At 42.8% G+C, this 27,655-nt stretch overlaps 1 protein-coding gene across 1 annotated transcript; it reads left to right on the forward strand.

The window, feature by feature from the left end:
* The first annotated feature begins 2,134 nt into the window (after positions 1-2,134).
* LOC306967482 (protocadherin-17-like) lies at positions 2,135-22,645 on the forward strand. The gene is made up of 4 exons (XM_079562538.1): positions 2,135-5,747; positions 7,069-7,127; positions 7,239-7,408; positions 21,217-22,645. Exons 1-4 carry the CDS (start codon positions 3,285-3,287, stop codon positions 21,798-21,800), a joined length of 3,276 nt encoding a protein of 1,091 aa, XP_079418664.1. The 5' UTR covers positions 2,135-3,284; the 3' UTR covers positions 21,801-22,645.
* Positions 22,646-27,655: the final 5,010 nt, after the last annotated feature.

Consider the following 27,655-nt stretch of genomic DNA (forward strand, 5'->3'; position numbering starts at 1 on the left):
ACCTCTTTTGTTTTAGCAATATCATAGCAACAAAATTGAGTACTAAGTCAATGCAAAATATGCAAAGCAAATTAATAATGATTACAAATGAAGTAGAATATGAGTTGGAGTTTTATCGTGAATGACCGGGAGCGGAGTCTTAGCATAAATGACCAGAAGGCTTTTTCCCACCAGCCCCTTGACAATAGCCGGTGTGGAATTAATAATCCTTTTCTTTATAATTGAATATTAGTAATTTTAGCCTGACCTTTCATTAGTGTACGCTGGTGTTGTGAGTGGGCCCATGTAATAAGATGGTGCCCCAGTAGCACCAAGGGATTTCTATGGAGCCCAGCCAGATCGGAGTCACACAGCTCTCTGACCTTGCTCTCACCCTTTTTGTGCTCTGTCTGTAGAGGAGTCAAGCTGGCCTCAGTCATTTTTAGACTTTCCAAGCGCCTTGTTTTGCACAGATAGTGTGTTTATTCCACCGAGTGGTGAATAAAACCAGCTGTTAAGTCGGTTAGCCTTGTTTCTGTTATGTGGCAAGGCAAAACTACAACAAAATGACAGTCGGAGCCAGGTAAATTTGCTTCAATGCAAGATTTCACGCACAATAGTGGAAAAGTGAATCGATTTTGGTACAACTTCAACAGCAATATGTTGTTGTGTTGTAGTTTGACGTTTATTAATAAGTAATTGGCAAAGAGTGTATTTGGTGAGGACACTGTTTCACATGCAGGTAGTTTCCTACAGCTATCTCCTCATAATAATAATACTAATAATATTAATAACTTTTAAACTTTTACAAGCTTTAGAAACTTTTACAAGCTTCTCAAAGCGATACATTGTAGTCATTAATCACTCGGTCCATACTTGATAATAGTAAGTTATTGTGGCTATAGCTGTCCTGGGGAAGCGAGGTTTCCAATCTGGGCCATCAGCCCCTCTGACCGCCACTATTCACAAGCAAGAAGTGTCTTGCCCAAGGACACAGTGGCATTCTGTGTCTGTTTTCAATTGGGGCTGAGGCACGGTAGTACAGCGGTTAGCGTCCAGGTACGATTCCCACCGGGGACGGGGCTTTCTGTGTGGAGTTTGCATGTTCTCCGGTGTCTGTGTAGGTTTCCTCCAGGTACTCCGGTTACTCCACCACTAAAACATGTACAATAGGCCAGGATGAATGAGAGTACGTTGGAGAGTGCACATGGAGGACAGATGGAAATCAGCCCAATGCTGCAATCCAGTGTGGCTTGTTCATTAACATGCACTGTAACTGCCAAATAAACCAATAAACAAGATAGCCTAGTTGAGCATTTTGTGAGCCACATGGAGTAAACCATTTCCTTATAGTTTTAAAGGAACGAGCCACTAGAACTGAAATCTAACCCTTTTTTTCAGTTCAGAGTCAGACACTTCTATTCTGATACCAGATACATGTCTAAGCAATCAAATTGAAATGTAATCTATTCATAGCCTATAGCTTGGACAGAAAGAAAGATGACAATGCCCTCTTTGCAGACACTGGTTTTCTATCACTATCATATAGGCCTGCGCGTCATCGATGGACAAGAGAGAATCAAAATGCTAATGTCATATTGTGAAGTGAACTAAATGTCACTCCATTTTTCCCCCGCAATATAGGCGAGAGATATGAGACTGATGTCCACAGAAAGCAAGTTGTGCCAACAGCTGTGATATTTGAGCTCTCAAATAAACCTTTATTACATATTCCCCCACTTTTATAAGCAAAGGCAACTGTCATGTGTCCTTTAGAGAGGATTATCCTGAAAATACCAAGCAGTCTGTCTTTCAGTTTATCTTCCACGAAAGCTAATGATAAGGCACGCGGCGCAGGAGACAGCTGGTATTGTTTTCAAATATTGATAGGGATCTTTAGTTATGAATATCTCCAGCGCACTTCACTGATATGGAGAAGTGAGGAAACACTGCTGCACCTGTTTCAAACGCCTGCGTTAATTCAGCCGGCAGAAAATGACCACTCTTGAAGTGCCCCCTATGCATGTATATACACACACACACTGCAGACAAGCGCATTTAATCGATCCCGGTCATAATCCGCGAGCTCCCATTCATTCGCGTGTGATGGGCGCAACAGTAGCGGTAGCATAGGAGCAGCACGTTTCCCCCCCCTTTCGCCTCTGATGCTGCGCGTGCATCAGTAAGTGAATCACGTAGCACTAGAACAGCCCTTCTTCATGCGATCTTAGCCCAGACCTATTGGATGGAAACACACATCCACATGCGCAAAACCATCCCTCCAGGCAAGATCTGTCACCGCTCACTCATTTGCTTCGGGAGAAACTATTGAATGCGGTGAGGAATAGCAACGCGAGGTTTGGCAGGAAGGCGTCGAGAGGATTCCAGTCACTGCACTAAAGAAGCGAGCGAGGGGGCTCAACAGTTGACGCTGGGAAGTGACTGCGCGCGGGCAGCCAGGAGAAGAGCCATTAATTTTGATTATCTGAAATCTTACAGCGGGCTTTTTTTTCCCCCTCTCTTTTGTTGCTATTTTTTCCCCCCACTACAAGAAGCGAGAGGAAAGTGTCCGAATGAAGGATGGAACAGCACCAGGTCCAATTGCGCTGGATTATGGGATTACTGGACTGATTATAGGACAATCATCGGGCAAAAGTCGCATCCGTGAGATAGACGCGTTTGAATGACGGCGACACAAAGCTTGTACTGGGGGGGAGACCGCTTCTTTTTTGTGATTCTTAGTCGACTTTTTTTGCGCGAGACGATGGGCAAGAGGCAGCAGGGGCAGAGCGCTAAGGATGCAACAGTGTGCCGCACAGGAGTAAAAGTAAATGCATTGTGAATGGTAACATCGGAGAATGGTGCATGCTGCCTGTGTATAGCCTAGGTGTAGATGTCGCATGAGGGCAATGCGCTTTTGTGTGCTCCGCGCTAACCTTCAACCGGGAGAGATCCAAACGCTTTAACCTTGGACGCAGTGGGGAATATTAATACTTTATAGTCATCGATTATTCATTAGCGCCCTTCAGGAAAAAAAGAAAAAGAAAAAACCTAAACAAAACAAAAAGAGTCTTCTTTGCACAATGTTGGATTTGATGTTTTATTCATGCATAAGGTATCGTCGCGAGGTCATCTGTGTTTACAGAAATGATTAAGAGAGGGAAAGAATAGGACTTACAGATTTCATGCGTAATTAGAGAGCGAGCTGTTGCAGAGCACATGTCTGCGTAGGGTTTCAACAGGTTGAAAGTCAACGAGGATTTTTTTTTTTCTTCTTTCCTCTCTGTCTGCTGCCAACTGAAGGGATGCGTCTCTGTGTTACTGTTTTCCTTCTGTTGTGGGTACAAGCCCTGACATTGAAAAATCTTAATTACTCGGTCCCGGAGGAGCAAGGACCGGGCACAGTCATAGGGAACATAGCAAAAGACGCTGGATACGGGATTGTGGAGAGAGGTAAAAAATTCCGTGTGCTCGAGAATTCCGCGCCACATCTCGTGGATGTTGACCCGGAGAGTGGACTTATCTTTACCAAACAAAGGATTGACCGGGAGACGTTGTGCAGGCGCAACCCCAAGTGCCAGCTCTCCATGGAAGTATTTGCCAACGACAAAGAGATTTGCATGATCAAGATTGATATACAAGACATCAACGACAACTCTCCCACTTTCCCCGCGGATCACGTTAATATTGACATTTCTGAGAACGCAGCAGCAGGGACGCGCTTCCCACTCACCATCGCACATGACTTGGATTCAGGGGAGAATGGCATAAAGACGTATCAGGTCACAAGAGACGATTACAATACGTTCTCTTTGGATTTAAAAGTGAGGGGCGACGGGACTATATATCCTGAGCTGGTGGTACAGAGACCCCTGGATAGAGAGGATCAGAGCCATCACACCCTGCTGCTCACTGCCATAGACGGAGGGGAGTATCCGAGATCAGGCTCCATGCAAATTAACGTCAGAGTGACTGACTCCAATGACAATAGCCCTATTTTTGACAAATCCTCTTATGTGTTAGAAATCCCTGAGAACTCTCCTCCTGGCAAAGTGCTCATAGATCTGAACGCCACTGACCAGGACGAGGGCAGTAATGGGCAGGTGGTGTACTCCTTCACTGGATATGCATCTGAGAGAATGCAAGATCTGTTCTCCATTGACCCCAATTCAGGCGTCATCAAAGTCCAAGGGGAGATAGACTATGAAGAGAATCCAATTATAGAATTTGATGTCCAGGCCAAAGATATGGGGCCCAACCCAATCCCGGGCCACTGCAAAATTACTGTCAAAGTGCTGGACAAAAACGACAATACACCAATAATAACTTTTGTCTCGGTGCGGCAGGGGGCAATAAGCGAGGCAGCACCCCCGGAGTCTGTCATTGCGCTGGTGCGGGTGACAGATAAAGACTCAGGCAGGAACGGCCAGCTCCAATGCAGGGTGATTGGGAATGTCCCGTTCCGGCTGCAAGAGAACAATGACAATTTCTACACCCTGCTAACAGACAGGCCCCTGGACCGAGAGATGAAAGATGAATATAATGTAACTATAGTAGCTAGAGACAATGGGATTCCCTCTTTGAACTACACCAAGTCGTTTACTGTGAAAATCCTGGATGAGAATGACAATGCTCCTCGCTTCACAAAGTCTGTCTATGTACTTCAGGTGCCTGAGAACAATATCCCAGGAGAATATTTGGGATCAGTTCTGGCACATGACCCGGATGTAGGCCGAAATGGAACTGTGTCATACTCCATTTTGCCATCACACATAGGAGATGTCTCAGTCTATACGTATGTGTCTGTAAATCCCACAAATGGAGCTATATATGCCTCGCGATCTTTTAACTATGAACAGACAAAGTCTTTTGAATTCAAAGTTCAAGCGAAAGACAGCGGATCTCCTCATATGGAAAGCACTTCTATAGTCAGGGTCAACATACTTGATGTGAATGACAATCTCCCTGTTATTATTCTGCCCCTACTTCAAAATGACACCGCTGAAATCCCAGTGCCCAGAAATGTAGGCATTGGATATATTGTGGCCACGGTAAAAGCGGTAGACCACGACCATGGGGAAAGTGGCCATTTGACCTATGAAATTACAGAGGGAAACGACGACCACCTGTTTGAAATGGATCCAGTAGGTGGAGAGGTCAGAACAGCTCACGCTCTTTGGGAAGAGGTTGCCCCTGTGGTTGAGCTGGTGGTGAAGGTAACTGACCATGGCAAGCCCCCCTTATCTGCGGTGGCTAAGCTGATCATTAGGGCGAACACGGAGGCAGCAGTGGGAGGGGGCTCCAGCGCCAGTGGAGAACAGCAGCACTGGGACATCTCTCTGCCCCTCATCGTTACCCTCTGTATTATCTCTGTCATGCTCTTAGCAGTCATGGCCGCCATCGCTGTCAAGTCTAAGCATCAAGATAAGGAGACTGGGAATTATAGCTGCCGCATGGCTGAGTACTCCAATGCCCCGGTGGGGAAGGGCAAGAAGAAAAGGATCAACAAGAGTGACATCATGCTGGTGCAGAGCGAGATGGAGGAGAGAGATTCGGCCAGTCGCATGAATGTGGTGAGCAGCCCCTCTCTAATCACCTCGCCCATCTGCTTTGACTATCAGAGCCCGCTGCCCCTCACCCTGCCCAGGTCAGAGGTCATGTACCTGAAAACTACACCCAACAGCCTGACGGTGCCCCGGGCCGGCTGCCACTCCAGCTTTGGAGGACTCAGCGGAGACACTCCAGCCAATAGAATGTCAGTGATACAGGTAAGGGCGCCGCCACTGTACTCTTTATCTGGCCTTTTATTCCGCCTTATCTCCTCACGCTGCTTTGCAATACAAATCTGACAAAGAAAGTAATCGCCTGAAAGGGAGAACTCTGTCATAGCAAGCAGACATCATCATTATTACTTTTCTTCTTGGCTGCCTTATCACTGCCTAATATCTCTTTCATAGGAAGCACAATATGTTAGTGTCACGGAGGTTTTGATGGCATAAACAGCATTTCACTAAAGACTGGTGCCCTTCCATCCACACCACTGAGCCCAAATCGTTTCAGAGCCGGCTTCATTGTAAGTCTCCTCTTGCAAAGTGGTACAGGTGGTCCGCATAATCAGAAAGTCCTCGCAGTTAGACATGCAAACAGTGTGAGTCTTGAACAAGGCGGCTGTGACCCTGCCAGACTCCCCAGCTATAGAGTGAAAACAAAACCGGGCCTTGAAATGTGGGATTGGACAGGTGTTTGAGCAGCTTGTCCGATCACATTACTGAACCAGTGTGCACCACAAAGCAGGAAAGCACACAGCATAACCTTACAATCGCATTTCTCGCACTGCACAAATATGGGCCGTAGCCACCCAGCCACATCCAGAGTTGGCACCATCAGGCCATTACCAGGGTCCAGCCTCGCTTTGTGGGGATGGCGATTGCGGGACGGTGCGCGGGAGCCAGCGAACATGCTAATTTGACAGCATGGGCCCGACGTAGCCTTTAGCCCGGCAGAATTATCCATTGTAAAATAGTGCAAATATCTAGGACAGTCTCGTAGACAGACTGATTTGAAGATGATAAGGCAGATGACAGGACTTGGCACTGTCACCAGTCACCAGGGTACGTGGGTGTGATCAACACAAACACATTATTCTCAAGATAGGGGAGAATGAAGCTGATGGCAGTAACTAATGCTGCGGCCCTTTCTCCTGCCAACAAGCCACATATGGCAACATATGTGATTTCTGTCAATAATGTAATAGCTTTTTCTTTAAATAAATATTGAAAGAAAGCTGTTAGTTTATTTATTTGGGGATGATCACTTAACTAAAAGTTGGACATTTTTTTCATGCATCCTTTATTTGCCAAGTATGATTAAGGTTTTACTATGTATCCACGAAGCACAATATTGGACAAAAAGACGAAGGTTAAAAATAGCAGTAAAAAAAAACTCCTCAAAACCCACAGTTGAAATCCCAAAACAAACCAAACCCTACCAATGACTGAACCCGGTTTAAAAAGTATTCATTATCACAGATTTTTGTAAAAAAAATGGAGATGATGACTTTAAACCACATTTTTCTTCTGTTGTTTCCAGACTGAAAATTTCTCCTCTGAGTCCAATTACGCTGGCAGCCGACAACCCTTCGTTCAAAGGTAAGCACCACTTGACCACTGCATTTGGATTTCTCTCCTCTTTGTCTCCAGCTGTCTCTCACTCTCAGTTAACTTATGCGCGTGTTTCTTTCTCCCCTGTTTTTACCGCAGCTCCACATTTAAGGATGCAGAGCAAGCCAGCCTGCGAGACAGTGGCCATGGTGATAGTGACCAAGCTGATAGTGACCAGGATACTAATAAAGGCTCACAGTGCGACACGTCTGCTAGGGAGGCCCTCAAGATGAAAGCAACAGCAGTTAATGGGCAGCCTTTTGAGCAGGGTGAGTGGACGAGCTCTTTTCCCGACGTGTTATAGATGACTCCTTTCTGGGTCGCTCTTTTCTTTTGTCTTTATGCATCCCACACCTTCCTGGTGGTCAGAGCAAAGGCCATGGAAACCACTGAGCAATTTCAATCGAGCTACAAATGAGAATCTTTTGGGTTTTGAGTGACATTTGAGGCAAGGTTGTGCTTTGTATATCAAATGAAGTTTTGTGGGGAGTTCTAGTCATTGCCAAAGTATCATAAAATGCATCTTCAAGGACTTTAGATACTTACCATAATATTTCACCAGGGGGGGAACCCCGCCCATCAATACTGCATGGGGAAACTTGCCATGGGCATTCACAGTGCAACACGTCCAGATTCTCAGATAGGTTTTATGGCCAAATATACCTAGCTGGAAGATTGGGCTATGGTGCATGTTTTGGGTTGATCTTAGAAAACGGGGCACCCGGAAGAACATCTCATAGAAAGGCCCACACAGTTAGGGAATGGAAGCCGAGAGTGAGGCAAGAGCGCTAACCACTGAAGGAATGAAAATCTCCTCTCTCTCGACATTAAAATCAGTCAAAACGATGTGAGCGCATCAAGTGGACAGATTTAAAGCTGCTAGATTTCTATTGAGAAATGGGTTGAAAAGCTGAACGGCAATCGCATGGGATTTTCTTCACAACTTTAGGTTCAGCGAGTAATTTACTGTTGTATTTTCGCTTTGAGTATAAATCTGAAAACAGTGGACCTTTTTTGCTTGAAATATTAGCAGACTGTCACTCTCTCTGCTTTAGATTCCAAGCCCTAATTGTCCTTACTCGCACATTGCCATAGAAAGAATGTTAAGCGGTAATTATTTTTTTAGCTATAAATCAGCCGTGAGTTCTCGCAACATAGAAATAAAGTCAAGAGGCACGAGGAAATCTGACCTACTTAGTCATAAAGGTCGTTCTGTTTGGCTAGCAACAAGTCGCCGTCGCTTGTTTCCTATTGCTGGGTTTTGGGGACACGGTTTTCAGCTATGACCCACTTTGTGCAAAAAAAAAAAAAAAAAAAAAAGTTTGTCTTACTGCAACATGTTCAATTGATCAGCAAGGAGTTGCAAGATAAAGTGTCTGTTCCAAATCCAGATCGATGGAGAGAGCTGCACCTGGAAGGGCATCTGACGTAAACGGGGAAATAGTCTGTTTGTAAATTTACCGCAGGCTAGAAAGCTTTTTTTTTTTCCCCTGTAGTTTTTTGCGTCATCATTTTACTCATCCACACAATCTTTACGCCTCAAAAAGAAAACTACAGTCAACCTCTCCATGACCCACTTTGAAGTCCTTGGAGTCTGAAACAAAAACAAAAAAATCCATGTACTTTTTTTTTTTTTACTTCTCCTAGATATATATTTTTTCATCATGGAAAAACCAAATGACTCAAGCTTCCATTCGGGGACATAAAAGATGATGAAACCAAATCCATAATGGTAGCAATCGTGATGCACGTTGTTTATTTGTTGTTCTTGTGAAGCTCTATTTTTTTATTTTTTTATTTATTTGATAGGGACATGTGTGAACAATAAACATGTACCACACTACAACATTTATAGCCAAGGCTAATTTGCAATGTCCGTCCCTAGAAGGGCTTTTCAAATTCACACAGAAAGTACAAAAAACAAGCAGATATGGCTTTTCCTTGCCACTGGATGCTTGAAGATCACATGATTGTTGTATCGCATGTTGTGTCGACCAAATATTGCAGTGAACCATGCCAGTGTTTCACGGGGTATTGGCACGTGTCTAGTGGACCGTGTCGACATGAAGCCACGCCCCAGTCATTTTAACCCCATCCCCAAAGGACAAGAGAAAGCACCCAAACACTAGCTTTCCAAAAGGTCATGGCCTGATCGTTGAAATCAAAATGTTTCTGCTTGGCCAAGTCAGGCTTTTAAGAAACTGAGCAGCACTAAAATCACTGTATTCACAACCACAAATTATTATCGAGTAATTAATGTTGTGCAGATTAATGCATTCCAAATAGACCGGTGCATTCTGAATAGTTTTATTCAGCCTTCACATGGAGAATTCTCACTATTATCTATGTATGTGAATTGGGGAACATCAAACTGCTTCTTAACTCAGGCTAATGGTGCACATAAGTGGGCTGCTGATCTTCCAGTAGAACGGAATAATAAAAGTACTTGGCTAATTTACTTTGTAATAATTTCATAATGATACTGGTAATAGATAATGGATGTTTTGGCTTTTGGGCTCTATCAGTGAGGGGTAGTGGTGGCAACCTGTGGAGGGAGTGTGAGTAAATGCTCAAGTAAGTTTAGCAGTTTCTCTATGGGAAGCCTCTTTGACAGATCCACACACAAGTTTTATTTTTATTTTTATTTTTTTGTAGTGTGTACTTAAAGCAGAACTAAGTAGCTCATGCCCCTATAGAAGCCATAAGACTGAAGGTGTCGTAGAAGGTTGTGTTATTTTTTTACTCATTAATTGTCCGTGAGAGTAAGTACTACGCTGACAGAAAAGACAAAGGAAGAGAGGGATATTGTACATCCAATTACACAATGGAGATCATTTTTTTCACTCAAACTTGACTGTAGACACTGCTAAAGTGGCCCTAGCCCGCAGTTAGCTTTGGCCATTAGCCTGTTAGCTTCTTCTGGTGTGGTTTTCTGCCCAGAGACACCAGGGGGAGATGAAAGACCCCCCAATCATCCCATCAACAACACTTGTATTACTACCCCCAGAGGGACTATGAAAAGGATTTACTAAGGTAAACAAGTTACTTAGTTCTTCTTTAAATGCAACAAGCAGCTGGTTTAAATGTTAGTAACCTTTTCAAAAACCTATATAAACCCAGAAACAACCTATTGCAAGTACAGGCTTTCAACAAAACTGCAGTGCAACTATGCACTAAGGACTCAGTGCCTGGCTTGCATTGAGCTGTGGAGGCAAAAAATAGCCAGGAAAACTTCAGACCGGTGTTGAGAGGCGCACTCACACATTTCAGACCAACGAAGACACAAATTATGGTCCCTGTACCGCTGAGTACATTTTCATTTCACCCCGTTTAAAAGTGAAACTAAAGACTGCTGTTGCTCAGATGTATTCAGAGGAGCTGCAAAAGAGGCAATTAACATGCACGCCGCACATTTCCTGTACACTCATCTATTTATTGAAGTGTGGCATTATTGCTTATATATCTGAGCAAAAAATATATGTTAGTCAGTATTTTCCGAGCTACAAAGCTATATACATTTCGCTTGATATAGCGATATCAAGACACGAGTGGTCTAACCAGTTCTTTGGAGAAATCAGAACAGAATCAAACAAGGAACGTACTCGGAGAGGACTGCATTTAAAAACATGCTGAGAAGTTCTATTTAAACAAAGTACCCCAAAGAAGTACTTCAGGTGAATCATGATCATCTATACACGCTAAGTCGCAGTTAATGACCACACTGATCACTGCTACGAAGTGCAATTTTTGTCACCTCAGCGCTGCCTTCAGAAATCCCTCCTCAAGTGAAACACGTGGCGCACCAGTTTGTCCGGCTGTGTCCTTGTTCCGTCTCAACTTTCAACGTGTTAACTCAACGTGGAACTTCAGTCTCACACATTAGTTAACAAATTGCCTTTCTTAATCTCTATTCATTTGCTCCCACGTGGTAAAATATGCCCAAATCTAAGTTCATTGCCACAGGTGAAGCAGAATGGAGACCAGAATGAAGTAGTTAATGAGGTCGTTCATTTTCTCTCTCCACACATTCACAATTTTGTTGGGTCGGGTGTGAACACTATACTTGGGACATAATGTTAATTCTATTCGCCTTTCACTATTTCTTTACACCTTTGCCACTTTAGGCCTGGCTATTTTGGTGCATTTTCACAAGCAATTGAAGTACTTTTGAGAGTAGCTTTCCACACTGTGCTTTCAACTGGTATTGTAGAATTTGAAATATCAAGACGGTCAATACTCTTACTTGTGGTTTCCCTTTACGCTGCTACACCCATACTCACAGGCTCTTACATCTGCAGCAGTCGCCAGACATCTGTAGTATACAAAACAAAGTATACCTTATTTGTCCCGTTTGTTTGTAAGTGTTAGTCGAGAGGCTGGTCTACCTCTACCTCTCTCCGCACGGCCGCTTCACACCAGCGTGATCCCCCTCCACTTTTGGGTGGATGCTGAGGGCAGCTGGAGCGACGCCTGCGCACTTCTCTTGTATGCGCAACAGTTTACGGGTAATGAAGTCTCAGCGGGAAGAAAGTAGAGAGTGACAAGCGGCAGACAGGGCATCATAGTGAAGAAAGATTGATGCAGACGCGCTCGTGCGTACGGGGACTCTGTCAGTGCGTTATTGGCTCTCAAAGAAGTGGCGGTACTCTCAAGAGGTATTTTTAGAAGTGCCGGAGCTGAGTACCGGCACGTTCCCACTGCTTTTACTTGAGTCATTTCTTGGGTGCCGACTTTGTACTTGAGTAACATATCTTTATACTGGAGTAAATATTTTTTGCTACACAATACGCTGAATAACCCTACTATTTTGTTAACTCAAAAGCCTGCCCCCATCCCTCCTCCAGGACATCTAATCTTACCTATACGCATTTACTGTAAGCTACGAAGGCTATCAGCATGTTTCTTTTAACCAGTGCCCTCTCCCTGCCCTTCTCCAGTGAGCACCATCAAAGCTTCCTTCAGCCTATCATTATGAATTAGCCTCATTTCTTACCATTCCCGCTCACACATCGTACCTGGGTCTAGACATTAGCGGAGTGATGCCGCACCTTGTAATATTACTTGCTTTTACATTAGCGTGAGTCACAGCCGTGTTACACTGGCGACATGAAGGACCCGGGAGTGCTATGGTGAGATAGTAGTCGAGGAGGATAAAAGGCTCCATTGGCTTAAGGTAGAATCTTCAAACATCTCGTGTCTGATTTAACCATCAAACGCCCCCCCCACCCTCATATGCATGCCAAAGTGTACCTCCATCTGGGTGCCTTTTGATCATGTCTTTATTTGAACACCCCATTCGGCGCTAAGCTAAGGCGACGCAGGCGGAAAGACAAGGAGAAGCGTGGCAGTCTCTTTTGCGCAATGACAGGTATTTCGAGCTTCATACATGACACCAGATTTCCAAGCGTTTTGCAAGTGGTAGAAAATAGACAGCTTCGGGGGTTTTTTTCTCCGTTTTTTTTTTATTAATCATCGGATGGCTGTCAGTCAGCTGCAAGATGCTAGCTGACCCGGCAGAGGCCCGTTATATTTAGCCTGCCTAGATATATAAAAAAGAAAAATCTCTTGAAAGCATCTCTCGCAGGTATGATAAAAGATAATGGCGGGACTTGAGAGCGGAGTGGAGATGTCTTTCATTTCCTTGCGAGAGAATAGCTGTGGTCATCCAATCCCAGTGCGCCAGTTTCCACACCATTTACATTGCTACGAACTGTTTGTTTGCGGCTAGCTCTTGGGGAGGGCAGAGATGGGAGCGCTCTCGCCGCTTGCCAGTGAGGATGTGTGAATCGCGTGTGTCTGTGCCGCTAGAAATGATGGCAGACCAAACTTGACTCTGTAGGAGGTGTAAATTCAATCACTTCTTTCTCTCTTTTTTTTTTTTTCTTCCCCCCCCTCTCACGAACTGCCGGCCAAACGTTTTCAGAATGCAGGCCGAGTCTTTAAACGCCAATCACACGGATAGATATTGAAAGCGATGTCTTGTAGCATGCAACAGTGAACACTCGCATGGACGGATGGCGCGGGCGAGAGAAGGGAAGGAGTGCGAAGTTAATTTATAAACCTGCATTGCTAAGATAAGAGGGATGCAAAAAAAAGAAAGACAGAGTGGGGCATTGCATTTAATATTAATGGGATGTGGTAATGCCTTGCCTTTTATTACATATGGGAAATGTAGTTAAAAATAAGTCTGATTGGATTGTATGGTGACGGGGACATTGATATGGAAAAATCTACAACACCGCATGTCCTGATGAGACAACCTCGCAGCCCACATAATCCCTCTGTTCATATGCATACAGCGAGAACGCAGACTTTTCAATCCGAAATCAAGAGAACATTTTGAGATCAGTATGCAAGTTTTTTTTTGGGGGGGGGGTTAAGTACTATTGCGTTTAAGTCTTTTACTTTGCGCATCCCTCCAGTCTGCTGGCTGCTTTGATACAGGTAATGTATGCACCTGTGCAGCTTTCACCATCACGCACATGGAATATTTATTCATTCTCGCAGACAACAGATGCACACAGTGGGTTATGTTGCTTGGCTTTGTCTCCCCTTTGGTCTATTTATAATGGGCAAGCGCGTTCTGCATATCGGAAAGCCCATAAGATCACAGCCATTATGTCAGATCGTCGAGATTCTTTCATGTCAATATGTAAATGCACCAAGTTTAAGAGCTATTATTCCACTATATTAAGTGGTGGGAATTGAATATGGAAATGAAAAGCTAATGGCATTGACAATGGCGGAAAGCTCTCACCACAGCGCCTCTCCCCTCCCACGGCTTTTGTTTTTTTATATATATTGTTTACCATAGTGCATCTTTGTAAAAAAAAAAAAAAAAAAAGAAAAAAAAAAAAAGCACTTCATCAATTCTGCAGGAAATTGCTCCTGAGCACAATATGCGATTATCGGGCTGTGTCAGACAGCCACCTATAGGTAACATACATGTTGTTCTTTGCCAGCGTGGAAAATTGCACATAATGTAAGCTCGTACTAGCCACAGCGTTTAAATTACCCAGTGACACAGACTAGCAACAATGGCAAAAATACCAAGTGTGTTTTCGCTAGACCTTCTAAGCCCCGCACTTCTCTTTGCATCAGCATCATGTGCGGCTTCCTCTGCGCTGCTGATAGGTACCATGGAAATGCATTCAACATCCTCGTGCCTTTCTCTGTGCCGGGGCCCATTGTTCTGGCCCTGTTTAGCCACAAAAAAAACACACACACACACACACGCACACAACCGGAATATAAAACACATACAACTGTAATCTGGGTGTATATGCTTCAAAGCGGGGGCATTTTTTTAGTGTAATTCTGTATTGCGCTTTTGTCAAATCAAAGCCTCCATTTAGTTCCCCCTTCTTTTGATGTGAAGCGCGTATTCTCTTGATCTTAGGCCCGACAAAGATAGCACAGATTGAGTTTATATAAGAATAGAAATGGCGTAATTGCACATAATAGGGAACATGACGGGAATAAATTGTTGCAGCAAATGACGGTGGTAAAATAGTCGTAAAATGGCCTTTACCAATCTTGATTCATATTCATTGGGACAATAATGGGTAAAGCCACAAATGGACAAGAAATCGAATACGTCAGAGAATTCGGGGCCATGTTGTTACAATCAGAGGTTTTGCCCCAACAAAATCAGATAAAAATGGGATAGTATTAAAGAAAAATAAGATAAGCCTTTATTGTCTCCTGACAGGGGAAATAGCCAAAAATAATACTTACCCTGCATGGTGTTGCCATACATCAGACATGCATATGCAAATGTTTTAATCCTTGATAGGGTAAGTTAATTATGTCATTATCAAGATAGCAATTGTCATGCCTTTCTAATGATTGTGTTATCTTTAAGACAGCACATCCTTATCAGTAGAGGAGATAATGATTGCCACATAAGACAAAACAGCGCTGCTCTTATCACATGTTTATCAGTGAGAGGGAACACCATGCTGTATGGGCACTGTATAACGGAACATGGTGTGAAATGCCTTTCCCGCATTGAACACACAAAATAAATGAAAATGCTCACTTGGGTGTTTATTAAAATTAAATCAACGCTTTCCAGAAAATTGCTCTCTGAAATATTAGCAGTTGCTGTTTTGTCAAAAACTGTCAGGCATCTTCAAACGTCGATATTTTTGGTTTTACATTTTTTTCTTTTATGATCCATTGTGGATTTCAAAAGACAACCAAAAAACAAACAGATTTCCCCCCTTAATATCCTTTATATGAATATGGTATTCTTTAAATGTTAACATTTATTTGAAACTAGACTAATATGTGTTTTTCCTGGAGATCTACAAGATATAATTTTACCAAATCTTGACAAACATGATCACTCTTTTAAATCTGTACAGAACTTAATCTAAATTTGCAGTTTATGTTTTTGTTTCAAATTTGTGGTGGGTTTGTTTGTGTGAGGTGAGGCTGACCTATATTTCACCTGACCAACGGTGGCAGTGTTGCGTGACCTGTTCTGTAGTGTATAGTGATGTCTGAGACAGTCTACACAGCTTTGGAGTGACAGGGAGCGCTCACTGTTTTTAGCACTGGTACCATATTCCTCTGAGCCTCAGACACTATTGGTGAGGCCGTAGTACTTTGCAGGGCTCAGGGAGAGGTACAGGTGCAGATACGACGACCTAAAACATATGTGACAGGCTACTGAAGCATGTTATTGAGTGTGTTAATGTGACATTATGACAGTCTAAAAGGCTTAAAGAGTGACATTGAGTGCAGCGATGAATAAAGCTCAGCATCAAACATCAAAAATCAATTCTTATGGGCAAAACCCACCATGCTTGTTGTAACAGGTTGCATCGTCCATATAGTAGAAGCATCACATATAACATAAATAAAAGAGAAGCAGAACTACTATGACTCGCAAATGAGTAGGGGTCTCCAAATATTTCTTGTAGGGCCAGATTTTTTCAAGGACTTAGCCAGAAAGCTGCACACACTTCTGTGGTACAACTACAGTGTAAAATATATTTAAGGTACACAACTGCATCACTACGAAGCTGATAACAAATAACAAAACAAAACAATTACCAACACTGCCCTGTCAAAACAAACTGTATCCAGCAAACACAGGGCTAAATGCCAGGTCAAAAACCAGGACTACTCAGAACAAACCAGAAGTAACCCACATCGAAGCAGGCCAAAGGCCTGATACAGCACTAAACAAGACAATTACATGTGAGGACTGAATAAGGCCTGAACCAGCTGAACCAAGACCAGCACTTCTCAAACTCAATGCACCTCTCCTTCTGTCACTCTTTTACTCTGTAACGTACTTTCTCAAGGACTGCGTTTGTATCAATACATTTCCCACATACGTATGCGGATTGACTAAAAAGGAAGCAAAAAATGAACATCAAATTAATTAGTCAAATAGTGTTTTGCTTAGTTAGGGTCCAGATAGCGGAGTAAGTACAACAAATTAGACTCAGGAAGAGATATGAGAGAAGTGCAGAGGCCAAGTGAGTGCGTGTTGTGTTGACCAGAACATGTGCGCCAACACTCACACACCATCACTAAGCTAAGCTTTGTGTTTTCTTAGTTTAGCCCTCTTACACCAGAGCCATGTTTTAATTTGAGCACGCTCTGGGTTCTGATCCACTGCTACGCAAGGCGCTGCAAATGTGATTGTTTGGTGGCCTGTTCCTCATATCTGAATCACAAAGGTGCTTTTGCTGTCAGTTGAAAGGACTTTGATTCAAAAGATCAATATGGAAAGCGCGTGTGGACTCGATGGTTAAAACAGATCAAGGACAGTGTTTGTCAATTTGTACATTTTCCGTTTTGAGGTTTCTTTGTGCAAACGAGTCATTTAGCCCTTTCCACCATCTAAAAAGTGGACTAAATTCAATTTGAAAAAGTGAACACAACCTCATTATATTGTACTTTCCGCATCAAAGTTAAACCCTAAGTAAATTACAACCTGGTGTTACGCTTTGATCGAATATGCTTGTGTTTTACTTCCACTCTAACTAGTTCATCATCCTCATGTTTCATAACCAGCAGGTCCATGGAGATAACACTGCTTTCCCTCCACTTCTGTCAATCTCTTGCTGCCACTTGGGGTTTGAGCCCGTTCCTTGATGTTGGCTTCCCAGCCTCTTTTCCAACTAGCTGCAATACCCTCAAAAACATTCAGCCACCTTTCCTATATATACTTAGTTCAAGCGGTACAAGAGAAGACATTACATCTTATTCAGACTGGAGTGACACCTCGCACAATTGACATTCACCCGATTGCGTCAATGTGTTTTCTCATGTACACCTTCCTTTGCAGGTGTCTTTTATATCTCTTTGCAATGTGACCCAGGCTAACGCATTTTTGACTCAGTACACTTAAGAACTTGGTCTTAGTGCTGGTAAAATCCCCACACAAGGCAAGGGCAAGTAAAGGGGGTAGAAACAGGTCATAATTAGGGACAACTTTTGTGTGTTCATTGCGTATAGAGCCGTTAAAGCACTGTTGAAGTGTCCTTTAGCTATAGACTAACCTCATTGCGTCCTGTCCTGACCTCAGTGGAAACACGTATCCTCTTTTTATAATACGGAAAGTTTCTGTATGCAGAGAACATACTGTCTGTCTATTCCTGATAAAAAAGCTAATTAAGTGCTAAGTATCTTTAAAATAGCTTGCGGTTGTTAAAAGATTTGATTCGGAGCTTTGTCGGTCTCTGCCACTTGACAACACCCTCTGAAACTTGATGGACTTAGCCTCAAATTATTATTTATCTATGAGATTTCATCTTGGGACGGCTTCTGCTCTCAACGCGATATCTGGAACATACCGCATTACTTCAGGCGTCTATGCATTTAAAAGGCTGACTGTCTATTGTTTAAAATGAACTGGCAGCTTGAACTCGGGCCAGTCCAGTCGGGGAATAATTAACAGTCGCTGTGTGGCCCGTGGGTGTTTGTGTGGGCCGCCGGTTTATAGGATATAGAGCAGCAGCTTGTAGATAGCAAATGCATCTATTTCACAAATTAACTACAAATGCTTCTCTGGAGGCTCGTGACACGGAGAACTTTCTTTCCCTTCACTTCCTCGTTGCACTGGGCCGCTCTACATACACGGCGTATCAGATGTTTGCGCACAAGGGCTTTTTCCTGGAAGTGTCTTGGTGTTTCCCCTTCTCTATTGTGTCTCCATGAGATCAAGTGGCTCGTTGTCAGTCGGTCCCTCGGTTCTGTTGTCTTTGATATGCCAATATGACATGAGCCATAGAAGCCTTGTTACAAAGACTGAAGCAAGCATATTAGCGTAGAGTGGAGTCGTGGCGTAATTGAACACATTCTTTCCGTAAAAGAACAGCTGTAATCGTAGCGGAAGGTGAGACGATGGCGCGGCGAGGTGATAATGCAGCGCTGAAGCCAGATTTTCAACTTACATCTGAACATTTTTCGAGGGAAACATTTGTCACTTGGGCACATGTTGTTGCCAAGGCCGTGGCAGCACAATAGATATGCAAACACTAAACAAATTACCAATCCCATTATTTCATTTGGTGCCATATCTACGTAAAGAATGACATTGCAACCCGGCGGAGATGACAGCAGAGGGAGAAAACACATTTGTTAACAATGAATGAGTCAAAAGCGCAACAGAAAGATTACGTGGTGATAAATTACACATATAAGGAATGCAAAGGGAGCCCCGTCATTTACAAGCAATTTGCAGGAGACGGTTTTGACATTTGGCGGCGTGCCCTTACACATAAAGCGCTCCGGTGTAACTTTGTCACACTTGTTTTGATTGTGCGCCATAATGACTTCGGAAAAAAGACGTGGAAATTGGCTTGTTCTACTCCCGGCTTATTGTAACGCCAGAAAAGAGATGTAAAAGAAAGATTTGTGACAATGGATAGGAGCAGCAAATAGGAGCAAATAGGCACCTTTATGCTCATTTTTGTTTTGGTAATTTCCATGTTTTGTTGTAACTAACATGGTGCAACGGGAGAATCAAATTTGGTTTAAAAATATTTTAACGGGACTGCCTTTGGTCGAACATGAATTCTCCGATTCCGTTTACAAGCAAACAATCGTTTTATTTCATAGCATTCCACTTTTTTCAGCTACATTACTTGAATCCAAATCCAAACACGATTTTTAAGTTCAGTCTTACCTGTGTGTAGGGTATTAAAGTTCATTCTGGAGCAATTATACAAAAGAGTGCTTTTGATGATAATGGAAAAGAAAAAAAATGGGTCTTGTAGAGGTTGATGGAGTATAAAAATAAGCTCAAGGTTGTGTAGACTGGATTGTGAAAGGAGAACTTTTTCCCAGTATTACTAATGGGGGCTAAAGGGCAAAGGAACTAGAAATGTGCTATTTAATATAACAACGAATTCCAGAAATGTCTATTTGTTTTAAACTGGATTTTTGCTAGCTATCATCCAATGAGGCCGTGTTATTATTATATATATTATTTATTGACTTTTTACCACATTGTATATTGTTAGTCCTATCATGCGTTGTTTGGGAATTCTGCTTTGAATAATTGATATTGTTTTATTTTTGAGTAAGGCACCTTTACCCACGTGTGTGAATGTGTGGGCGCTATTGTCCAATTTGTGGTGGTCAAAGTGGATGTGCTGGCACAGTGTGTCAGCCACAGTTTCGTCAGTCAGGCACAGGACCGCTGTGACCACAGAGGTGGTTTACCAGTCGAGTGTGACAAAGAATGAATGATTGTTGCGACTTTGAGTAATGACTAAAGTCTATGGACCAAAAATAAATAAATTCAGTTTTGTTGCAGAAGTCCTGGAGCAGATGTATCCCATGATCCTTTGTTTCTTTATTTAGCACAGCAACTGATAGAATTACAGTTATAATATTTTGAAATTTGATGGCATTTTTATGCTACTGGGTTACTCAATGTGGCCATAAATAACACATCTTAAGGTTAAAACTATGACAACACCATGTGACATTTGGATAAAGTTATACTGACTGTCTAATACTTCAGCACAAATTCCGTTGACCGTACAGTTCCACCATGCATTTACTTCCTGCTCTGGACACACATCTGGCCACTGTTTACCTTGGTCCAGTATTTTCTCAGTGTCATCCAGCACCTAGTCCTCGGCAGCTGTACACTTGTGCATCACTGAGTCATCATACATCCATCACACAATAATGAGGGGTGCACTCCTGTCTCCTGTCCACGGCTTTATTAGTGCCATATACTGCCTCCACTCCCTCTGCCGTGTGCTGTGGATGCTTCTCTATAACCAAACTGCAAGAAAAACTCACCATATTGACTGTAAACAAGGTCCTCCCGTGGCAAGGACTGCCTGCTTTCACCAGTCGTCAAACGGGAACACTTTAAGAAGCCAGTAAATCTCTGTTAATCTCTCCTACATAGTGCATTAACTACCTGTTTTAATGGGTGGAAGTATGTGTTTCTCTGATTTTAATTGGCACGGGGAAGAGGGAGATGTACCATATTGCGAAGAGTCTAACTGGCTTATTTCTCTGCACTCTCTAATCAAAAAAGCGTGAACATCTCACTTGTTTTGCTGTTTATTCCACACAAACTGCTGCTTGCTGCCACAGCTACAAATGCAAAACACTTCTGCTTCCTCTGCACCAGATGATATTTTGCTGAAAAACACCTACACAGGTTGCTGAGAAAAGCAGAGGGGAAAAGGAGGTTTCATGAACAGGTTCAAGCGCTGTTGTGATGCATTGACCACAGATATAAGAAAAGCATAAAATTATCGACTTCTCTGTGTACATTCACTGCTCGCATTGTCTTTTAGTGATATTAAGGTTGTGCCACGTGGAAGGCAAACACAAACCCATGAGGAACTAAAACAACATCTAAATTTACACTCTGCTCGTTGAAAAGGCAGTTGCTTCATATTTTTTCCAAAGGGTCTTGAGGATGCATAATAAATCACTTCGATCAAAGGGAGATAGAATCGTTGGAATTTTAAGGCGTGGGTTTGAAATTGAGTGTGTTTGTTTCATTTACATCTCAATGGTGTGTTTCTTTACTCTGCTGCTGTCCAGGCCAATAACAAGAGTTATCTTGTGTTTTTTGCAGAGCAAGACAAATCAGTCCATTGCACGGATGAATGTCGCGCACTGGGACACTCTGACAGATGCTGGATGCCAAAGTTACGGGTAGGAAGCCAAGCAGACAGCAGCGATAATCGCACCAACCTTTTCATCCCTGTGGGAATGGATGCCATGGTAGAGACAGAGATTTATGGCACCATCAGCTGCGGCAGCGGGAGCGGCGGCAGAAAAACCCTCAGTACATTTGGGAAGGAGCAGCGGGACAGTACAATCCAAGTGGCCAATGTCAAACCATACTTCAAATCTCAGCGTGCTCTGAGTCCACCGCAGCAGGAGACCGAGTCAGTGTCCAGTACTAGTCCCACTAAGAAGGACCCCTCGTCCCGGGACCATGAGGCTAAGCAGGAGCCCAGAGACGAGCGGGAGGGCGGCTCTGACAGCAGTGCCTATGGCCCTCCAGACGGCCAGTGCTCCCCTCTGCACACGGTGGTGGAGGAGCCAGCCTATGTCACCTGTGAGCTCAGGCCCAAGTCCCTGTCCAGCAATGTGATTCACAGCCCTGTCATCAGCCAGGAGTGCGCCCTGGACCCGCGGGACTCTGGGAACTGACCAATCACGTGCAGCGCTGCCGCCTGTGTGAAGTTGACTACACATTAATGACCAAGAAGTGTTTTCTTTTGTCCAGACACACATTGTACTGTATAACCAAAAACCATCAGCTCTGTCTGTTTTTCTTTACTCTGTGACTTGTTGTGTTTTGGTGAACTCAGTGTCCTTGACTGCTGTGACAGTGGGGGGAGGGGAGAAAAACCAGTGCTTATACCGGGCTTCAAGCGTGTTTCCATGGTGTACTGTACCTGTCAACTTAGATGTCTGTATTTGAACATCTCAAGCTCCGACTTTGTGAGGCTGTTGAACAAATTGCTACTGTTAAGCTATTGAGTCCTGTCTGCTTTTGTACAGTGAAGCTTTCTGTCTCCATTTAGTGTATAAGGTACATCTCTCAGTATCATGAACAATCAAATACATATCAGTGACGTTACATACAAAAGTGAAGTGTCTTATGAACTGTATAACGGTGGTGCAACAGGGAATGTCCCTTTTCATAAACATGTTGAGTTTCTTACAAACGTTTTTTAAGAATGTATTTGTATTTTATTGTTGTCCTCCTCCCGCGGTTTCTGTGAAAATAAGCTGAGCTTACACGTGAATGTGGGCTACTGTAACTGTTGTGATTTTATTAAATTTGTATACACTGTGTGCATGGACGCTGTTCTTTCACTAGACTTCACAAGCTGTTCATGTTCATGTGTGAAAGAGCTACATTTACTTTGTCTGCAGGTGCTCATTACATGTGATCAACAAAAGAAGCGCTAAAACCTTTAGCTCCACCGTAGACAGTAGAAAGAGTGGATTATGGGTCGCTATGCTGCTACAAAACATTTTTAATTTCTACTTTTCCAAAATAAAATTAAAGATGGAATTGTCTCCAGTGATTGTTTTATAGCACCATTCCTGATAACACATTTCTGTGAAGCTCCTCTTAACAAGGCTCTCATCAGCATCCACATCAGCCAAGACTGTGACTGTCGCGCTTCATTGTCCCTGCTCCGTGACCTCTGACCTCTTTAACCTTTTGCACTCCTCTAGCTAATGGCACAGAAAATAGCATTCACAGATTATAAACAGATTGGGCTCATCTACTAATCTCACTGTCTGATGGGTAGCCAAGGCCTTTCCCAAGAGATGACCATTTATACTTCATGATGAAATAAGATGAAATTACCAAAGTAAATTAGGATCTAAGTGGTAGTGCTTCGAAGAAAAAACTCTTGGCTTAAACATTATGCCCCACTTTCAATCTAAAGAAGTGACACTGTAGCAAGTGCATTTCTCCACTGTGAGATCAATACAATCATATCTCAAGTTACTGCAAAGTCTAGTTTAAGTATTGTGCACTAGATTAACATGGTTCATTACATAAGGACAAAGAACAAGAAAGACTTTAACTCTTCCATTCTGCTTTTGTAACTATTGTAATCATTATTATTTATCCTAGCTACAATACACTGTAAGGTATCGATAGGGCCACTTGCTCTACTGTCTATAAGGGGTCCTGTATACCAGCACTAGAACGACTTCAAGAAGACACAGTTTATACACAAACGGAAATAAAGATGCACTGAGTATTGGTGCACCCAAAAACTATGTTTGGACACATGCTTCCTATCACACAAGTGCAAAGGGTTTTAATGAATTTGATGTGTTTATTGCCCTCGTGCAAGTTCAATGTTTGAGGGCAAGAAAGAGGGAAAAAAAATATTTGCCTTAATTTTCTCCCAAGGTTGTGAGGCAGAGGCTTAACAAATGGGGAATTTCACAGCACCACAACAAGACCTCTTTTCTAATATCAGTCAGAAAGAGCTAAATGTGCCGCTTCTGCTTTGATTCACAGTAGGGACACGGGGGCCGATCATTTAGGCTTCTTAATGTTAAATTTATCCCTGCGTCAGACGTGCTCACAAACGTAATAGAGCTCTGAAAAATCAACCTTCTATTTGCTTTACACAGACAGTGTCATTTAGTATAACCACACATTTGCTTAATATGTACTTCCCATCTCGGAAACAATCACACTAAAGCTTTTCTTAGTTTAGTTTCCCCATTTGGAGACGCTAACTTTTGTTCTCATTCTTTTCTTTCTTTTTTTTTTGTATAAGCGAACACTGTCATCTACAGAGAGCCGACTCTAAGAGCGCATGCAGTTCCTCCTCAGGGGAAAACACATTAATTTGGATTTTGATTTGCATTTGTTTTGGTGGCGGTATTGACACAATTCCAGACCTAGATGTCTCATCTCAGCAGGCTGCTCTGATGAGCTCATCTGCATAAGTTGAAATGCTCTTTGAGAGCGCGCCTGCGTGGGTCACAGCCACTCACTCCATTGAAAGGCACACACTGAAACATCACATCGGTTTTATATCAGGGTCTTTTTTAGTACCCGACAAGAGATAGGTGGGGGTGACGAGAGAGGTGAGCAGAATGTCGAGAACAAAAGTGAAGGCCTGAATCGCGGGTTCAACTCCTTTAACGCTTCATCAATTAGGCATGTAAAACAGTTAGCTACACTTGTGTCATTCTTTGAAGCAAAAGCCTGCTTAATTAACACTACAGTGCGGTGGCTTGACACAAAAAGTGCTGTGTTTTTGAATGCAGATTAAGGACTGGCAGCCTGTCGGATGAATATGACTTGTCTCTCTGAATGATTACAGTCACACTGAAACGGAATTACAGACAATGAAAGCGATCCGCGTAATACCTCCATTCTTCTTGCATTTTACATACACAAATGATGTATTCAGATGAAAATGGAAAGAGCAGTGTAGCATTCACTTGTGAAAAATTGACACGCTCACCCCGAGTACTTAAGCTTTTAATTCAATAATTCAATAACCCGGGCGATTAAGAGCTTGTCTTCCCTACCTCCGCCCCACTGCTGCGGGTTCTGCTCCGACAGTCCCCCCATCCAAGTCAAACAACAACAGTAAACAACCGCACAGCAAAGGGAGCGTTACGTTTCGAGATGTCATTGAAGGCGGCGCGGGAGCCTTAAGGGCAGAAATATTAAAATTCAGCTCCCAGGTCTATTTGCATGTTTGTTTATGGCTCTCGATACAAGCCTCATAAAAATACATAAACTGCAACCAATTAGCCAGGAACAAGCCTCGATGCGTTGCTAAATACTCATTACTATTACATGCGCCCGTAAATGCGCTCATTTCAGTAAGAAACCCAAGCAAAAAGCGCGCGCAAATGTAACAGATCGATAGTAAGCAGCTAAAAATGACTTTGTGCCAGTGTGGTTTTTAATAATTAAGTCATTACCAAAAGCATCACCCCGAAGGCAAGGAATTTAGCACAGTGCTAGAGTGATTTATCCAAGCATAAACACAAAGCAGGGAGCACATCGTAAAAAAAAAGGGAAGGGGAAAAAAAAAAAGAAATACTTTGAAGTACAAAAACCTACAACTAAGCGTGTCTGAATTAGCAGCCTAACTCACATTGAAATGATTCATTAAGGGAAAGTCCATTTCTGCATGCAAGATTACACAGCAGCTGTGTACGACAATTTTAATGAAATGTGAACATTTGGGGGTGACTGAAAAGAATGGGCGATGTTATGGTTGTGGGATGGGAATGCACTCTCTCTCTCTCGCTTCTCTGTAAATACATTGTAGGTAGGTGTGAATGGTTAGTGGTCAAGTAATAAGCCGCATTCAAAGCATTTCTGCACTGGCACCATGACCTTTCACTCTCCTTTTACCTCAATGGATTAATAAATGAATCTATCCCAAGGTCAAGGAATAGCCTTCAGACACAGGTCAAGATCTGAATGAACTTTTTCGGCAGATGATGCACAAATCGTCCAATTGTGACAAAACAGTCTTGGGTTAAGCTCTCTATAGCAGGTCATCATTTGGGACATCCTGTAGGTCAGTCGACGTATCGGATTTCTTCTTTCGAATACAAAGTTCATTATAATCCACATTCGACTCTTTGTTCATCTTTGTTTGAATGCAAGGGTGTACGCTTTGTTAGCAGAGGGAACAAGGGGGGAATAGAAATGTGTGACAAACGAACAGAAGGCTTATCGTGAGTCCCATTTACTGAGGCAAAAAGTGAGTCTGGATCCCTCACGAATCACGATCAAGCCCCCGAACCCCCAATCAGCAATCAGACCATATACAGTCCACGGCGATATAGAATCCACTCCATCACAGAAGTCTTTGTATTTGTTAAGATAATAAAATATTCAGTTGTTTCACCTGAATAAAAGTACAGGGAGAAAATGGATTGTCAATTCTTCACAAAAGGGTTATAGAAACATAAATGTATGGCATCATCATCAAAGCCCAGTGCATGTTTTGGTTAATGTTGTTTATGCCTATCAGTAGTTTTGAATATTTAAAGACTCTGTAATGAAGTCCAACTAGAACACTTGTCGGTCTTTGCATGTGGACGCCCTCCCCCATGGTGTTAGCAGAAATTCACCAACTTTAGTTCAACAAGAGTTTGAGACATACAGACGTCCGTTTTAGAGTTATACCATTTAGTTCTCTGTTCTGAAGGTGTGGAACCAGTATAAAGCTTTGTTCTTGCTCGTTTACTATATACTGTATACTACCTACCTCTGATCAAATTATAGAGAACAAAGCTTTATGTCGGTTACTACATTTACTTTGAGAAACTATTCTAAAGTAATTGTGCTTCTTGGAATTGTTTTATTACACAGTTCTTTTTACTTGAACTTGAGTGGCCTCATATTGAAGTAGCATGTACTTGAGTAAAACATTTGGTTACTTTTCCCTCAGTGAGTCAAAAGCTTCACGTTGACATGTGAAAAAGGATCACAATTTAATTAAGTTCCTTTTTTAACCAAAAATCTGAAACCTGGTTTTATGCATTATATCTTTAACTCCCTATCTTTTATAGTGTATTCTTTGGAAATATGAGAATTTGCATTTATATTTTCCTATCATATTGCATCAACACTTTAAATCATACTTTATACACATAGACAGTTACTATATATACACCAAGTACATATTTATTCACTACTATTAGTCTCTACCTTTAGAAAAGAAAAATAATTAAAAGTGACATTACACATACCTGAGTTTATATTCTCCACCCACCTGTCTATTTCAAGTAAGTTCTTTATTTGTCATTGTACAAGCGTACAACAAAATAGTGTTCAGGTGTTAGTCCTGAGCCACTGCGACTGAGCCGCACCACCACTGTGGACCAATTTGACCAGCATGAGGTCGGGGAAACCTCAGCACCCAGAAGGAACCTGGTTGTCTGCTCATCCTCTGAAACAGTGCACCGCCTCTTGGGTTTGTTCCTGTCTCAGAGCGTGGTGTCCTGCACTGGTCACTCCACCTCCTCCTTACTCTTCCTCCTGCGCAGCTCCCTCCGCTCCACAACAGTCTTTGACCATTTTCTGGGAAGAGTTTAGCAGTTCATCTGTTTTATTCTCCAATGAACGTCCACTAGGCAGAACAACAGAAGGCATGTGTGGCTTTGCTCTGAGTCTTGTCCGGATACCTAATCGTTTGTCCCTTTTTTGTTTCCTGTTGCGCCCCTGATGCCTCCACTGTGCTGCCGCCACTGTGCTTCAGCTGTGGGGGGGCTCTTGTTGCCTCTTCAGTGTCTCAGAAGAAATGTGTAGGTCTCAAATGGGTTTAGCTGATAAGCTAGCTGTTTACTTTTAAAAAGCTGCTTTCTTCAGGACCATAATGGACTCTCTGCAGTAAAAGAAAAAATCCATGGATCCCCACAAAAACACGGTAAAGACGTACAAAAGTATCCAGAATAACAATATGTAACACAGAAACCACAAATGCAGTTTGCAGAAAAAGGCAAAAAATGCAGCTATACCGAAAGAGAGGGAGGTTGCTGCC

This window comes from Gobius niger, assembly GCF_951799975.1.
Source record: "Gobius niger genome assembly, chromosome: 9".
Lineage (NCBI taxonomy): Eukaryota > Metazoa > Chordata > Actinopteri > Gobiiformes > Gobiidae > Gobius > Gobius niger.